This window comes from Cornus florida, unplaced genomic scaffold (assembly GCF_030987335.1).
Source record: "Cornus florida cultivar Cherokee Brave unplaced genomic scaffold, ASM3098733v1 CherokeeBrave_3.0.0_Hap2_Chr06, whole genome shotgun sequence".
In the NCBI taxonomy this organism is placed as follows: Eukaryota; Viridiplantae; Streptophyta; class Magnoliopsida; order Cornales; family Cornaceae; genus Cornus; species Cornus florida.
In genome coordinates this window covers 29,979,139-29,996,550 of record NW_026775576.1, presented here as the reverse complement: position 1 = coordinate 29,996,550, position 17,412 = coordinate 29,979,139, and the positions used below count along the sequence as shown (strand labels likewise).

The following is a 17,412-nucleotide window of genomic DNA, read 5'->3' as shown; positions in this document are numbered from 1 at the left end:
TAGAATTATCAGATATATTTTCAAAAAGCTGCCATGCTTCCTCTAGACTTTTCAACATAAAATTTCCACCACAAGAGGCATCCACCATATACCTTTATGCCTCATTGAGCCCCTTATGAAAGAAGTAGACAAGCTGCCATTTTGGCATGTCATGATGAGGACACTTCCGAATGAGGTCTTTGAATCTTTCCCAAGCCTCATGAAAAGGCTCGTCAGGTTGTTGAGCAAAATGAGTAATAGCATCTCGATATTAAGTAGTTCTCACAATGGGGAAGTACTTATTTAAAAACTTTTGTTACAATTCAGCCAATGTAGTGATGGTGTCAGTTGGTAATGAATTAAACCAATCATTTGCCTTGTCCTTCAATGAAAAGGAAAAAAGGTGTAGCTTGAGCACATCATCGTCAAAACTCTAGATTTTTATTGTTCTGCACACCTCTGCAAAGTCATCCAAGTGCTGGTATGGATCCTCTTTTAATAGGCCGTAAAAAGAAGGCGGTAACTGAAGAGTACTGGCCTTAGTTTCGTAGTGAGGGGCCCTCACTTGAGGATACCGAACTACAGATGAAGAATTATATGCACCTAGTTCGTAGTGATCCTTTAAACAGCGAACTGCTTCTGCAGCTGGTGGATCATCCGCCATCTTTTCTTTTTTAAGGCCTCCAAAATCTTTCTTCAAGTTTCTGAGAGTCCTTTCAATTTCTGGGTCTAACGGAAGTTGAGGGAGTGACAAAGAATGTCTTCCAAGCATATAATGTCACCTGCAGTAATTAAAAGAAAACAGTCTCAAAGTAAAATAAAGAAAATAAAATAAAATAAAATCCTAAACTAAGATCCTAATTGAAATTAATTGTAGAATTTAATATTATCTGTCAAGAACTAAAACCCGTGCCAAAAACTTGTTGTGAGATTTATATGTACCACTCGTAAGTGAACGAATCTTTGCATATAGGGTTTAATTGTAAGGGTGTCGTACCCAAGGGACTTGCGTAAAATAAGTTTGTCAACAAATTTCTTAAATTCTAAATTAACTTGAAAATATGATAATCGAATTATGATGATTAATTCTAAATTAACTAAATAGAAAATAAAATAAATTAAAGAACAATGATTAAATATGATGTAGAAAATAGAGAGAGATGACTAGGGGTATGATTTCACCACTAATGTCGCACCACTAGTCAATTGCATTAATTTATTAGAAATATATCATATAACATACATAGGAAATTAATTATGGCTACAAGCACATATTAATTCAGCTAGAAAATAATATAATTTAAAGTTAAGCATGGACTATCTTCGATTAGTATAAACCATCTACCTAACTACTTTACTCTAGAGTGTAGCATGGTCTATCTTTTCTAGGCATAATCCATCAAATCTCTAACATTATATTCAGAGAAATACCATTGTGTAATCATCTCATTCACAACTACAAGAAGCGAATGAATTGTGTTCAATCACAAGATTAAAATATCTAAGACAAGATAGAAAAATATTTGTAATTGAATTAAAACTCTAAAACCGATTCTTATTAAAAATTCAATCAAAAACCCTATAGATTACACAATCATGCATGATAAAAATTGTTCTCCAATAATTAAATACAATCAAACCAGTGTGCTAAGTTAGGGCTACATCACAACCCTAGCAAAGCGTTTAGCCAAGCATAACTAGAGTGGAATTCTTCATGGTTGAGGAAGACATCTTCACCGCCATGGATCTATCTCTTCTTTCTTCTGAATGCTCCTCTTTGATCTCAGCCTCAAGCTCCTCTGTATGATTTCTCACTGTTATAGAGGACCCCCTTTAAATAATAAAAGATCAGCCCTAAAGTTCCCTTTTTCATATAGGAGACATACATAGAAATTTTGGCAAATAAGGATTCCAAAATTCGTACAGACTTCTAGGCCAATTTTGACATGGTAAACAGCTGTTTTAGAGAATTCTCGTGAAATACAAAATTGTAGCTCTTCGAATTTCCTTTCAACCAATGCAAGAATTTAGCCGTTTTAACACTCGATGAGAGAGATACAGCCAGATTACCAAAACGGATTCAAGCTACCAACTTTGGCGAAAGTTTCCTTTTTGGAGAAGGAGTTTTCCTTTTCTTCCTCTTTCCATTCTTATCAACTTGTGGCTTCTTTTGGACTATTTTCTACGTATAATTAGACTTGGATCTTCAATATTGCTCAGTCCTAGGAATGTCATCTTTTAAAGCTCAGAATCACTGGTCTTAACTGATTTTACAATTAAAGCCCTGAAATAAATAAAAACAGTAAAACAATGTAAAATCTAAAATAAACTACTACAAATTGAATAAGACATGCAAGTTAAGGGACTAAAATGTGTAACATTCAGCACCTAACAATTTTAAATCAATTCAACAACTGAACAAAATAGACTACTAGTACGCAAAACAGGCTACTAGTACGCTCTAGGTATCTGGAATTGAAATTCATATTTTATAATTTACCAAATCATCCACCGCTGACTCTTGAATGGTTTGCAAACTTCATACGCCTGTAATCGCAAAAAAATCAGGAGAAACTATAAATCAACTATTGAATTGGAATTTTGACAATTCCCCTGTTTGGTTTTTAGTTCTGGAATTCATTTTGAATTGTTCCGGAATTCCAGATCAATTGTTTGGACTTTTTAACGTGTTTGGAATTAAATTATTATCCCAAACATAAATTTAGGGCTCAATGGTGCTGTTATCGTCGACAAAGCAAAGACTTTGCATTAAAATACTGTCGAAAGGACATAATCAGTGTCAAAAGGACAAGACCAACGCATGAGGCACTTGTTATTATGAGATTTATGAAGGGCAAAATATACACAATCTTACCTTCACAGCCTCAAAACGATGGAAAACATAGCTTCCCAATTGATATTATTTCACTTTCTTATTCATCTTTATTTCTTATATAAGGTACAAACAACTGGTGGAGATGCTTACGACCAAAAAGGTATGTAATTGTTCTGGATGATGTATGAAGCAGCGACCTTTGGAAGGACATAAAATGTTCACTTCCAGATGAAGGACTTGAAAGTCGTGTCTTGCGTACAACTCAGAAAGAAGATATAGCTTCGTCTTCTTTTGAAGTTAAAAGTCATATCCTCAATCTTAAACCACTGGAAAATCCTGATGCGTGGGACCTTTTTTGCATGAAAGCGTTTCCAAGCCATACCAATCATAGTTGTCCTCAAGAACTCGAGAACTTATCTCATGACCTTGTTGCAAAACGTGAAGGTTTACCCCTAGCAATTGTGACTTTGGCTGGTGTCATGTCTTCAAAAAAATCAGAAGGGGAGTGGAGGCAAGCTCCTGAAAGCTTAAATTGGATGTTGAGCAACAACATTGAGTTAGAAAGAGTGAAAAATATCTTGCTGCTCGGCTTCAATGATTTGTCTTACCGACTTAAGTGTTGCTTCTTATATTGCGGTCTTTTTCCAGAAGACTATCATATTCGACGGACGAGGATCATTAGACTTTGGATGGCAGAAGGATTTGTAGAAAAGGTTAAGAATATAACACCTGAAGAAGTAGCCGAGAGTTATCTTATGGCACTCACTAACCGACGTAAGTTTCAAGTTGTGGAAAGGAACTTTGCGGGAAGACCAAAAGTTTTTAAGATGCATAATCTTATGCGAGAGCTTGCTATATCAGTATCAGAAAAAGAAAATTTCTACACAGTACTCTATAATGGGACTAGTGACAAGAATGATCAAGAAGAGAATGGAGCGCGTCGTTTATCAATTCAATCAAATGACATAGAACTACTCAAATCATGGAAGAGTATGTCTCATCTTCGCGCTCTTTTTGTTTTTGCCTTTTAAAGCAATTTCTCCATCTTTGACTACATTGCCATCTGGCTTAAGATTGTTAAGAGTTTTAGATCTACAAGACGCACCGATTGTGAAATTACCAGATGAACTAGGTCATTTTTTCAGTTTGAGATATCTAAACTTGAAGGGAACTGAGGTGAAGGAGCTTCCGAAGTCCATTGGAAGACTCCACAATCTTCAAACCTTAAACACTACGAACTCAAAGATAGAAGTGCTTCCCGATGGGATTACCAAGTTGCAAAATTTGCGGCATTTAATTATGTACCACTACAATTATGCACATCCTCTAGACTTCGATTATGTGTATGGCATAAGAGCATCGTCAAATATTTGTAAGCTAAAAAACTTGCAAGTGTTGTCCATGGTAGAAGCAGAAACAGGGTTGTTGAAACAAGCGAGGAACATGACTCAACTCACAAGCTTTGGCATTGCGAAGGTGAGAGAAGCAGACGAGGAAGATTTGTGTATCACCATCCGAAATATGAAACTTCTTCGCAACTTAGGGGTAATGGTTAGTGATGAAGAGGAACACCTTCGAATGGATGCGCTCACCTTTGGTCCGCCATGGATTAACAGGCTAGTTTTAGCCGAAAAACTGGAGAAAGTGCCTCGCTGGTTTCCCTCACTCCAAACCCTCACATTTTTCACTACAAAAAATGTAGGCTTTTACGACATAGTATTTACGGGGCTTCTTTATTTTGCCTCGTGATTACCACCATTTACGGAGTTTTTGAAAGAATCCTCGTTATAGGACATGCTTTCATGACGTTTTAGTAAAATCCTCGTAGAAAAATATTTTTACGGTGTATTAAAGAGCTCGTGAATATTTAGATATATTTACGGCATATTTGTACACCTTTAACGGGATAAATGTTCCTCGTTGATAAAACACTCATTTAAGGCCTTTTTTTTTCCCGTAAATAAGCAATTCGCCTTGCCCACCATTTTTTATACTCACAATTAATAAAATTAGTTAAAATATATATATATATATATATATATATATATATATGAACTTAAGTTTTTTACGGTGTATTAAAAAGCCCGTGAATAAATTTCACATTTAAGGTGCCTTTTTTGCCCCGTAGATAAGTAATACTTTTTTTCTAAATAAAAATGAACTTTCACATTTAAGGCGTCTTTTTTGCCCCGTAGATAAATAATACTATTTTTTTAAATAAAAATGAACTTAAGTTCTTTTACGGTGTATTAAAAAGCCCGTGAATAAATTTCACATTTAAGGTGCCTTTTTTGCGCCGTAGATAAGTAATACTATTTTCCAAATAAAATTTTCCCCCTTTCGTACCGCTGGCGGGAAATTTAGAGCCATTTTTTTTTAAGGCACCTTTTTTTATCCCGTAGATAAGCAATACTATTTTTAGGCAAAAAAAAATTCCCCCCTCCGTTCCTCTGGCGGAAACTTAGCGCCAGATAAATGATTTTTTAAATAGAAAACATAATAAAAAATTAGTCTCACCTTATGAAATGACGTAGTTTTTGTCAATAGGCATAATATCGTGCGTCCAACGGGACTACACAACTCTGCTCTCTCTCTCTCTCTCTCTCGCGTCTAAGCCCTAGACTTCTCTCTCTGCTCTCTCTCTGCCGTCGAAGCCCGCCTTCTCTGTCTGCTCTCTCTCTCTCTCGTCTAAGCCCTAGCTTTCTCTCTCTGCTCTCTCTCTGTCGCGTCGAAGCCCTAGCTTTCTCTCTCTGCTCTCTCTCTTTAGATGAAAAAGATGCGGACAAGATGATGTTATAGATTCGATATAGTCTCCCTATTCGAGTTATCTCTCTGGTTCGCCTCTTTGTTCGAGTTCTCTCTCTGGTTTGGACACGAGAAACAACCATTTGGAGCCACAGTTTCTTCAAATTTTAGACGGCTATACACATCAATTTGGAGCAAAAAATCAAGGTTCGTCTATCTCTTTCTATATATGTATCTATTAGTTTTGATTTTTTGACTAAGAGTGTTTTATTTAATTTAATTTTTTCTTTTTGGATTTTTCTGTAGTTTTTATTTTTTATTTTTATTTTTATTTTTTATTATTATTTTTTTTAATGCAAATACATATTATAGGGTTTCAAAATTGCAAGGGAAATTGCAGATTTGGAAGAACTTAGGAACGTATCTTTGTTGTTTGATAATTATTATCAGCAAGACCTTTCAAACTATTCTTCAAATGTCGCGCAACGTTGGGACATTGGTACTGCTATTGCACGCTCTAGCTTTCGTGTTATGGCTAGCATGAATCTATCCACAGGTATCATCCAATTATGTACATAAGAACCTAGCTGAATTGATTCTTTGAACCATTTTATTATTTAATTTGTGTCTCAATTAATTTGCAGAATTTCAAATCTATGGCAAACCCTGGGAGATCTACAACAACCACAGTCAGCTCTAATATGGTACATGAACGTACTCTAATATATATATGTATATTTAGTTCTTTTGAAGTTCCTTCAGATTGAAATTAATCTCTGAATAATTAAAAGTTTTTATTATCTTCCCATGCTTATTATGGTTTCAGATCACCCATCAACTGCTGAGCAGTTGAAATGATCATGGGGAAGATATATGTATGTTTCTCTATTATTTATGTTTGTTAATTAATTTGTGCCTAAGTTTTATTTTTCTTCTTCTTTTTGGATACAATATTTTTCTTACTACTATGGTTTCTGCTATTAGTACTACTTTCATTTTGCTTTAAAAGAAAATTCAACAATGAGACTTCTAAAAATATCTTTTAATTTTTAGGAGTCTGGAAAATAAATTAATTTTTGTTAGTACACTTACCTAAACATTAGAAAAACGAATTTGATGGTAGCAGTTGAGACTTGGCATAATAACCAGGATGATGAATATTACTACAGATAGCCAAGCATGATTTATCCAGGACAATGTAATCAAAATAACATATTTTGAGAACAAAAGAAATTATGAGGACCTTTATTCTCAGTATATTTAAACCTAGTGTTACTGGTAGTACTAATGTGTAAAGAGCACATCAAAAGGATATGAGGTAATAGCCATGACTACATATAACCATATGATCACTCTCTCTATATATCTTTAACATGGATTTTAGGTTGATTTGTAAATCAACCTAATTTACACGGCATCTAGGTGAATATTTAGATCATAGATTGTTTCTAAAACATTTATATCTCATTGTATAAGTAACAAGAGTTCTAGAAACAACTTTTCTGAGATAAAATTATGAGACCGCATTGGATGAAAATATATAATAGTATTAGGGTTCACTATAAAGGAGAAATGGGAATGGTATATTACTGAGTGTTCTTCCTTTACAACCTTATATACTTGTTGAATGTTATGGATATGAATCTTTAAAAAATTCATTTGATAAAAGAAGAAATGAAGTTAAATGAGGTTGATTTGAGTGAATGCATGTCACATTCAATTTTGCATTATTGTGAGTATGATCTCAATTAATCGAAGATGTTGGGAGGAAAATGTCACTAGGTTACAAATGACACTCCCTATTTATAGATATCGGACAAGGATCCCCTCCAAGAAAGAAGAGGTCCTTATTGGTGGGTGTGCAGAACCTCTCATTTCTTGAAGAGGATCCTTATCCATAGACATCCTCCCTACCTTCTCAAATCCATCCGGTACTTCATAACTCCACATCAATCTGGAATATTCTATAACTTCAGTCATGTCATTCCGCCGGTCTAAGACATGGTAGATTCTCCATGCAACTTGACTAAGCGTGACACCATGCTTACAAAAATATGAATAAAAAAATGCAACCCAATGAGTGCTCAGGCACATGACAATGGCCAGGATTTATCAGGAAAAAGAATATGGGGATTTATGAGTTAATATCTTAAGCAAAGAGTTTAAAGCTTAATATATATTTATGAGAATCAACTAGGAGTTAATTCTTTGGGCTCACTATAAAATTTTGGTAAAAAAAATAAAATAAAGGAAAAATAAAATTTGGGGATTCTGCTATTGTTTGGGGTATAATAATATAAGGAAATAAATCTTTTAAAATATGATAATATAAGAAAATATTTTTTTTTTGGGATTCTGATATTGTTTGGGATCTAGTAATTATAAGGAAATAACATTTTTAAGAAAGTAACAATATATAAAGAATATATATATATATATATATATATTTTTGGATTATTGGTTTAGGGGACTAAGCCTTGATAATATCTGTTAAGTCCCCAATCAAGAGTGAATGTTATAATGATAACTCTGATATAGATTGAGAACAATTATTTAATAATCTCGATCATTTTATAAGCGGATGTTGAGAGAGAGAAAAATCTAAAATGTATCTTAGTCCTTTGCCATACTAATTGATATTAAAAGTTTTAATTAGCACAGATGTCTAATGTTATTTATCTAAAATGTATCTTAGTCCTTTGCAATGCTAATTGATATTAAAAGTTTTAATTAGCACAGATGTCTAATGTTATTTATCTAAAATGTATCTTAGTCCTTTGCCATGCTAATTGATATTAAAAGTTTTAATTAGCACAGTAGTCTAATGTTATTTCCCTGAAATTTTCAGATCTCATTTTTCCAAAGTGCATAAGAATATGCAAGTTTCAGAAAGAACTAAATTTATAAATTAAGGGACTGTTAAGGTTCTCTTACCAGAAGCTAGTTATTCTGTTATATAACTTCATATATATTGCTTCTATATGCTTGTTCTATGGTTATCTTTTTTCATTTGCATAAGAATAAGTTCCTGCCTCTCATAAATTAAATAGCTGATGATTCTTGTCTTCAATAGTGATCATCTAATAGCTTGTCATCTTTGACGAAAGAGTTGTGCAGCAGCTAGCTAGCTAACTTCAAATCCGGATGTGAAAGATATTGGGTACATATAGCGGATATGCAACACTACCCAACAACTTAGGCTTTTGATTCAGAATGTAAGGGCCCGACTTGTTACACATATACAGTACTACATTGAGCTACATAACCTAAGTTTTGATCTTAGATTGTGGTTAAAGTAGTTTTTCTTTTCCTTTTGTGTTAATTTATTTTTAGGTAAAGAAAATACTTGTTTCGTGATGAAATAGCCACCTTAAATCATTGTGCTAGCTAGTTGCTCCCACATAAAATAGTTTAGTATGTTTTGACTCCTAATAAGTGTGTACTCCATGATTGAGACCTTGAAAATGCAAGATCTTTTTATCATCTGCTTCCGTAGTAGTAGAAAGATTTTAATTCTGAAGTATTTATTACATTAGGCTTTCTTTTGTAATTATTGTTACCATGCATATATATAATCTAGCCTCGAGTACTGCATATGTGCGTAAGCATTTGGATGATTTTATTTGATGCTTGAATTTTCAAAGAGCTCGAGTCAACATCCATCGGAAAAAATCTAGTGTAAATCTTTTATACGATGCTTGAATTTTCAAAGAGCTGGAGTCAACATCCATTGGAAAAAATCTAGTGTGAATCTGCATCAAAGAGGTAAATCACATAAGGTAGGAGGATACAGGAAGTTTGTTGAATGAGTAGATAGTTAAGTTGTCTGAGGCAAGTCCAGTTATATTTATATTGAATACTCGATGCCCTCAATAATGATGATCGAGCTACTTAATTATAGAAACAGAGCTCCAGTTTGGAGCGTGATGAGTTCGTGTTTTGGTGAATGAAATGATTATATATAGAAGAATTTGAATAGCGCGCTATACGTGTATAGACACACTACAAGAAAAATGATTATTTACAGCGAGGTATTTACAATATGCAAAATTACACCTTGTTAAAAGGAAATTTTATAACATGCTTGTTGTCAAATTGAAAACATGCAACGTTTTGAGCATGTTGTGAATGTAATTTGAAAATTTTTAGCACTAATTTTAATTCAATTTCCCGCGCACACATGTCTATTGCCTGTGTAATTCCCGCTGATATTTTCACTACTTGGTTTGACAAAAAAATAAAAATAAATGAAAAATATAAATTCAGTATATAACCATACACCCAAAACACGCACCCTGATAGTCGACGGATCGAAGCTCTAACCAGTACTGAAAATGTGTTTCTGTCTTTCCATCTAGCCATAACGTCTCTCTCCCTAAAGCTTTTGCAGTTGGACATCGAAGAAAACCCTAACCCCTAATGGTAACATGGCTCAAAGAAGAAACCCTAGGTCTGGAATCCTCCTTTGGAGATGCGAAGGTGTGCTAGGCGATTTACGGATGGCTGTTGCTGCTAGGTTTGTTTCCAATCTATTTCTCTCTATTTATACTAGTATATATGTGTGTCTGTGTGTTTGTACTTTCAGTCGATCCTTGATCACTTTGATCATTCGCTCCGCTCGTCATCTCTATTTCTATCCATCCCAGACTTAGATTGAGTTGCAGAGATAGGGGAAACCTCGGCAGAAGGGCTTGGCGCCAATGCATGAATTTGACTTTATCAATTTTGATTCTTATTTTTCTGATTTCATAATCAATATTCAAACTGATCTTGTTTTCATTTTTTTTTCTCTGTTCTTTATCAGAAAATTAATTAGTAATTATTTGGTTTTTCTCATATTCAATTAGGCACTTTGAATTGAAGCTAGTGAATGGGAATTTAAGTTTGAAATTTTGAAGATATTGGTTATTATGAATTTGGTGTTTCTCCATACTTCCTTATTATATTTATTTTTCTGATTTAGGGGTCTTAAAGCAAGGATTTTCAATTTTGGACTGCTATAGGACAGGTTGTTAAAATCGTGGTGTATATAATAATCTGCATGACAGTTAAGGAAAAATTGTTCATGATCAATGAGACAGCTTCTGAATGCCTCAGTTATCCCAATTAAAATGTTTTTTGAGTGACAAAAACTAAGAAAGCTGGTTTATAATATGATTGGATCTCTTTTTAGAGAATAGTTCTCAAAAAATTGAATCACTAGAGTATGAGTTTTAGAGAACAGCTTGAACAAGTTATCAGAGTTTTGGGAGTAGAGTTTCCATCTTTGAGAAAACACGGAGAACTCCTCCAACTTAAAATGACTGAACTTTCTCCGGCCGTTCAAAACATTGTCCGTTCCTCAGCCACAAATTCCCTTCTCTAGACCTACAAATCAACTCTTCCTCATCCCTCCCGGTACCTTATGTTTGACTCTCGCTACCTATCTTCAGCATCTACATGTAATAATCCATCCTTCTCTCTCAAAAATTTTTGGTTTTTTTTTTTTCTTTAAAAAATGCAATATTCACTCTAATCTTATATTCAATTTTGTAAAGATAGCTTCAATTTGCTTCTTTCTTTTTTTTCTTTTTCTTTCTCTCGTTCTATTGTCGATTTTGTTGGCTGAGTTTGCATTTCTTTAATGTCTGGGTTTCTCTTTTGTTGGTTGGATTTCTCTATTTGTATTCATGTAATATATATATATATATATATATATATATATATATATATATAACATCCCTAGGCCCTTTGTCTTGTAGACTGAGAACTCTTGGAGAACCTAAAAACGATGTAACAAATAGTTGGTCCTATTCAAAAAATAAATTGGCAGAATCCATCTTTATTTTTTTCCCCCCTTTTTGAGAACTTGTGAACATAGAACTATGGATTTCTTTTTCTTGTGAATGGAGAACTCTTGGAGAATGCTATGACTATATATAGTGTGTCAAATGTATATGTGATCTTTGTTTGCAAAGAGTCTCATCAGATCAAACCCGAGTATAGATCCTACAAGTGGTTCATATTAATTAACTATCTATTCATTGGTCAAAATGACAAGGTTATTGTTTTTTATGAATTACGAAGAGGGTCTAGATTTAATTCATTAAGGAAATGCTAGCCGTAGTCAAGTATTCTGAATTAAGTAAATTTTAGTGAAACAAGCAAAAGAAGTCGTGGCCTCATGGGATAGAATCACATATTTTTACAAGTGATGCTCCAACTTCTGTATAGATGATGCCATTTTTATCTATTTTTTTTCATGCCATCCTATGAAGGGAAGAAATATATGCTTGTACTATTGATTGCCTTTTAATACCACCCTCTCCGTTTTTTAAATTCATTTTCTTCTTTCTCTTATAGAGGCATAGCAATGCGATGAGATTGAAAATTTGATTCTGTTATTAATAAATTGCTCTTTGCTGCCTATATATACTTCATTTAGGGTTGAGAGGAATAGAGCTTTCTCCCTCCAAAAAAACTCGAAGATAACAGCACTAGTAACACTTGTTTGGGAGAGAGATGGAATTTGCCTGACAACATTTTCAGATAATTGTAGTGGTATTTTCCCTCTTTACTTATTCTTGATTTTTCATGTTGTGTGCTATTTTATTTTATTTTTGCCAAGTTTTGTTCCTTCAGTTGTTGTAGTGTAGTAGAGGATAATATTATAGAAGTGTAGTAGAGACATAATAGAATCTATCATGAATATAGTTATATATTCTTCTTGCTAGAATTTTGATTAAATTTTTTAATCTTTTGTGATAGGTTACTAGACAAAATAATTAAGCAAATGGTGATGGATAAAGAATGGATGCACATGACTTACAGGTTATTATATGTAGTGGAGTGTGCTTATAAAAGTTAATATTGTCTACACTAATTTTATGTTTAATTAGATGTTAAAGCTTTAATTTTATAGAGTTGATCCAAAGTATTTAGAAGGAGCACGGAGGTTTGCTGATCAGGCGCAAGCGAATGCAGGCCATCCAGAAAAGATTTTATGCCCTTGTAATTGTTGTCTAAATGCAAAGCACCAACACTTCGACATGGTGTTTAGGCATTTATTGGAAAATGGAATGGATCAATCATACACTATCTGGTACTTTCACGGGGAAAATTTGAGTGAATCTCTCCGACATGGAAGTGATGTAAATGACGTTGAAATGCCAGAGACGTATCAGAATTTCTATGATTCCAGTCTACGACAAAGGTCAAATACTATGCTTCTTTTATGATTGCACAATTTTAATGCTTTTTATACTCATACTTAGGGGGGTCACGTGCCTTTAAGTGTCCAATTTTGCAGTGTATCTTGAACTTTATTACCTTAATGGTACATCGGCCCGTGTGGAGGCCATTTTTATTTCTTGTTTTAAAATGTTGAAAGCATGGGAATATGGGATCAACGTATGTGGAGGTTTTGATTGATTGTTGTGGAGGAGAAGTTGTTGTTGATATGTTATTTATATCTCTACTTAAATTTTTTAGTTTTACATGGAATAGTAGTTTGTCTTTGCATGAAAATTTTGAAGCCTTTCCATCTATTATTGGAACCATACTTTAGTACCACAGTAGTAGGGTATGGACCATTCTAATTATTTATGACCCTATACTAATGAGCAGACATACCACGTATCATCAGAGATAATGAGAACCAATCCCAGAATTATAATTTATTTCAATCAGGCCTTATCATGAAAAATCATTCCTGAGCACACAAGTATGTTGCATCCCACATCTAAAAGGATTTAGACTAAAAAAATATCATACTAAAATGGGTCAGTAAGTCCAGATTATGCAATTCTCCTACAACTCAATAACACAAATAACAAAGTACTTTGATATCACAATCCACTTTTCGAACAAAAGCTCAGACAATACTAATGTTCCAGATAAGTGATGTTGGATCTTATTGATAAATTTACAAACCCTCATAAATAGGATAGACCCCAACGTAAGACTCAAGAACATTAAGTTCTCAAATGGATACAAATTCTCAAGTTATATTTTCTCTATAGCCACGTTTTATCATAATTTGAAGAAGTCAATCACTCTGGAAGAACCTTAATCTTCTTTCATTTTGATAGAAGTCCAAAAAAGGGATTCGTTGTTGCAGACTTTAACAAATTCCCAGCTGATCTTAGTACTTCCATGTCAACCTTGTCCCTAGGAAAAAATAAAAACTCACCTCCTTCATCGCTCTCGAACCCACAATGCTCAAGAAAACTCAATACCTTCTTTCAATTTCCCAACTCTAGCCTGTTATTTAGAACACAAATTAATCAGTTAGTTTGTTATGAAAGAGAAAATTCCATTAATTTGGCAGAACTTCGTAAACTTAGTAAAGAGTCACTGCTTGGTGCAACAGTAAATATTAAACAATCACTTGCCCAAAAGTCCCAGAAGCAATTGATTGTCCATCATGAATAATGAACAAGCCAGGAGCTAGATTAGCTTAAATGGATCCTCAAATTTATCAATCAAAGAGAGCAATCTGTTTACAAACTCTACATCAATTATGATGGTTTGAGGAAAAAGCTAGGGATGATGGTCAGCATAGTATGGCCAAATAAGTTCATGATAGACTCGCCATAAAGGTGCACACATATACACACAGTATATTTATATGCAAGTGAAAAAAAAGGAAAAAGAAAAAAGAAAAAAAAGACAATGCATGTATTAAGGTCGAATATCTGAGTTCCCAGCAGCTTTCAAATTCCTGGGCCAGATGTAGTTAGCTTTAATTGGTTACAAAGCAAAGCTCAAGTGTTGATTAATGATTAAGGACAATAAGTTGTGCAATATACCTACCATTGGCGCCCCATCCACACGTAATAAACAATCTAAAGTTGAAAGCAACCCCAGCTACCTTGTCAATTAATTAACAGTTTTGTCTATCGAATACTACAACAACTATTATTTCCACCATACATGTTTGTCCCCACAACAACAACACAACCTAGCTTAATTCTTTATTGTATAACGTCCATATGTCATCTTATGGTTGGATAGTGAATTATATATTGTGGAAGTGAAGCAATAACAATAAAATTTTGATCTTACTTGATAACTCAATCCAATACATAACGATGAATGAATTAAATGATTATGTAACAATTACTTGTGGTCTATACAACTCATTCCACCTACCTTACTTACAAAGCAATTCACCCCACAATATATAATGTAAATATATAAACATACCCTACATATTCAACAAATGTACTCTCATGGATGATGCCTATAATAAGAGCTCTTCCAATTTGATGCCAAAAACGCACACCTAATATGTATTTCTCATAAGGGTTTAGAATCAGAATTGAAGTAAACCTACAAAATTGCTGTTGTAAGAGACATTGTATTGATCATTGCAACTAAAAGCTAAAGCACATGCGACAACTACATACGTAAGACTATTGACAAAAAAAAGGGGAAATGCTAAATTATAGAGGAAGAGTACTTGCCAATTTGATACAAAATTAGATACGTGGCCGGGTCTAATGTTATTGAAACCCTCCCAACCACACCAGCAGTTCATAAAAAAAAAAACTCCCCCTCTTGCAATTCATTCGGAATTATAAGGATTAATTGTCATCTTTACCAATACTTTAGCATTTCCCATAAAATATTGTATTAGCTTCTGCTCTAGATCATAACTCTGCCCCAGAAATCCAGTAATTTCAATTTCTTGAAGACGAATAGACAGACAACAAGGCACCACTTCTGGTTCAACAAATTTGAAATCCCTGGAATCATTATGTTGACACTGCTACAAACAAAAATCAAAAGTTCAAATTCCATTTAATGATGAAGCTGCTCCAAAATGGGTCTTGCAACAATTAACTCCAACAAGAATGTTTCAGATTTGCTCATAATCATTGCACCAAAAACCTACAATGTTTCAGATTTGTTTCAGAATGTTTCAGATTTGCTCATAATCATGAGATGAAGAGACTACACATTATGATATTGTAGTGTTCATGAATATAAAGAGATTATGATATTGTCTGTTCTCATATATCCTTGCAAAAATCTAGTATTCAAAAATTATCTGCTTGAAATATTTTCGGCAGATCTAAGGAAGAAATTTTTAGCAAAATGTTTGTGTTTGATTCATAAATGATAATCTTGTTATTTCCCTTTTTTATTAGTATTCTGAAGTTGAGACTTGTGTGATGCAGCTATTTTTTTGGATTTTATACCGTGGATTTTGCAGCTACTTCCTTGGATTTTGTACAGTGAGGTGGTTTTCTGATAAGTGCAGACTGAAACTCAAGTGCTAGAAGGTTTATCAATTTTTCAACAGAAGTGTTAAGAGATTGATGATTTTCTTGACAAATGGATTTACTTCCTGTTTTGGAACATTGATAAATGTTGAATTGTTTTTTCACATTAATAAATGATGAATTGTAAAAATGTTTTAACTCTTTTGATATATTTAGTGGGATATGTTTTTTGAATTGAATTATAGCTGAAAGTGATGTCAATTATAGGTGTTGGATGATTAAATGGCATTAATTAAGATTGTTTTATTTATAAAAATATATATATATTTTTTACGGGGAGCTTAAAATCCCGTAAATAAGTGAAAATCCTCCTAAGTACCTTTTCTATGGCATACATGGCAAGTCGTGAGAATGATTTATATTATTTATGGGTACTTAAAATTCACTGCAGAAGACATTTCTATGGCATGCTTGAATGACTCGTGATATTATTTAAGGGTAGTTAAAATTTGCCTTAGAAAACTTTTCTACGGCATGTTTCTGTGCCCCGTGAGATTATTTACGGGTAGTTACAACTCGCCGTAGAAAAATTTTCTACGGCACGCGTCGGTACCTCGTGAGATTATTTACGGGTAGTTACAACTCGCCATTGAAAACTTTTCTACAGCAATTTACAATTCGCCGTAGAAATTTTTTTTTTTTTACGGCATGCACCGGTGCCTCGTAAGTTAATTAAATAAATTTAATATATATAAACAAAATTATTTTTACGGCGAATCTATTATTTTTTTACGAGATAGATTTTTTTCCGTAAAAAAAATTGAGTATTTACGGAACCCTCATACACGAGGGCCTAAAATGCGCCGTGAATAGGTTTCCACGGCATTTTTGGCCCCTCGTAGAAGCCATTTTTTCTTGTAGTGTTTGTATTTGCGTTGGTCGAGGCTGAATGAAGACCCACTTCCATTCATCCAAGCTCTGCCTAATTTAGGGAAGCTCTATCTTACAAATGCATATACAGGAAAGCAGTTATCCTTCGCTACAGTGTTCCACAAGCTTACAAGTCTATCATTGGGAAATTCCCCTCAACTGAATGAGATAACAATAGAGAAGGGAGCGATGCCAGGCCTCCAAGAGATGACTCTATATACATGTGGAGAGTTGAAGATGTTGCTGTGTGGTGTCGAATATCTCATGCGTCTTCAATAAGTGGGGTTGATGTCCATTTCGAGTGACCTCATAGAGCAAATACGTGGAAAAGAGAGCATGGATCGCTCAAAGGTTGCACACATCCCGATCATCAAACACATCTTCGAGTTACCACATGGGAGTTTCTACGAAATCTTGTCCTAATTCCATCTACTGCAAGAAGGTGAGACATTATCTGCTATGTGTTTCATTAAACATCAGTGCCCATTCCTTTCCTTGCTGTTCCCTTTTATCATTTGGACATAGTCCACAGTCTTTATTCGTATGTCAAAAAAATTGCTATCTAGTAAAATTTTAAATTTGTCACCGAGTAGGTTTTCTTACCTGTGATTTTTTTTTAAAAAATATTTATTGTCAATATATATATATATATATATATATATATATATATATATATATTTGTTCCCGTGTAATGCCTAGGTTGCGAGCCACGAA

At 33.8% G+C, this 17,412-nt stretch overlaps 1 protein-coding gene, 1 non-coding gene and 1 pseudogene across 18 annotated transcripts; all 3 read left to right on the top strand.

Annotated features, from left to right (window-relative positions):
• The first annotated feature begins 146 nt into the window (after window positions 1-146).
• Window positions 147-251, top strand: LOC132315225 (small nucleolar RNA R71). Its single transcript, XR_009483602.1, has one exon. It is a non-coding gene; the product is annotated as a small nucleolar RNA R71 (small nucleolar RNA).
• A 2,460-nt stretch (window positions 252-2,711) lies between these two features.
• Window positions 2,712-3,959, top strand: LOC132313907 (disease resistance protein RPM1-like; annotated as a pseudogene).
• Window positions 3,960-5,367: 1,408 nt separating this feature from the next.
• LOC132311264 (uncharacterized) lies at window positions 5,368-16,007 on the top strand. 17 transcript variants are annotated; one of them, XR_009482902.1, is made up of 10 exons: window positions 5,382-5,767; window positions 5,933-6,116; window positions 6,205-6,264; window positions 6,387-6,435; window positions 8,634-8,775; window positions 9,951-10,076; window positions 11,985-12,100; window positions 12,308-12,370; window positions 12,462-12,752; window positions 15,724-16,007. XR_009482902.1 is itself a non-coding variant. In XM_059809102.1 (5 exons), the coding sequence occupies exons 3-5, from the start codon at window positions 12,333-12,335 to the stop codon at window positions 15,782-15,784; spliced, it is 390 nt and encodes a 129-aa protein (XP_059665085.1). In that variant the 5' UTR covers window positions 9,919-10,076; window positions 11,985-12,100; window positions 12,308-12,332; the 3' UTR covers window positions 15,785-16,007. The 17 variants fall into 17 exon arrangements, 1 of the variants encoding a protein (XP_059665085.1); XR_009482905.1 differs by having other exon boundaries at window positions 5,383-5,767; window positions 8,678-8,775; XR_009482904.1 differs by having other exon boundaries at window positions 5,383-5,767; window positions 8,668-8,775.
• The last annotated feature ends 1,405 nt before the right edge of the window (window positions 16,008-17,412 follow it).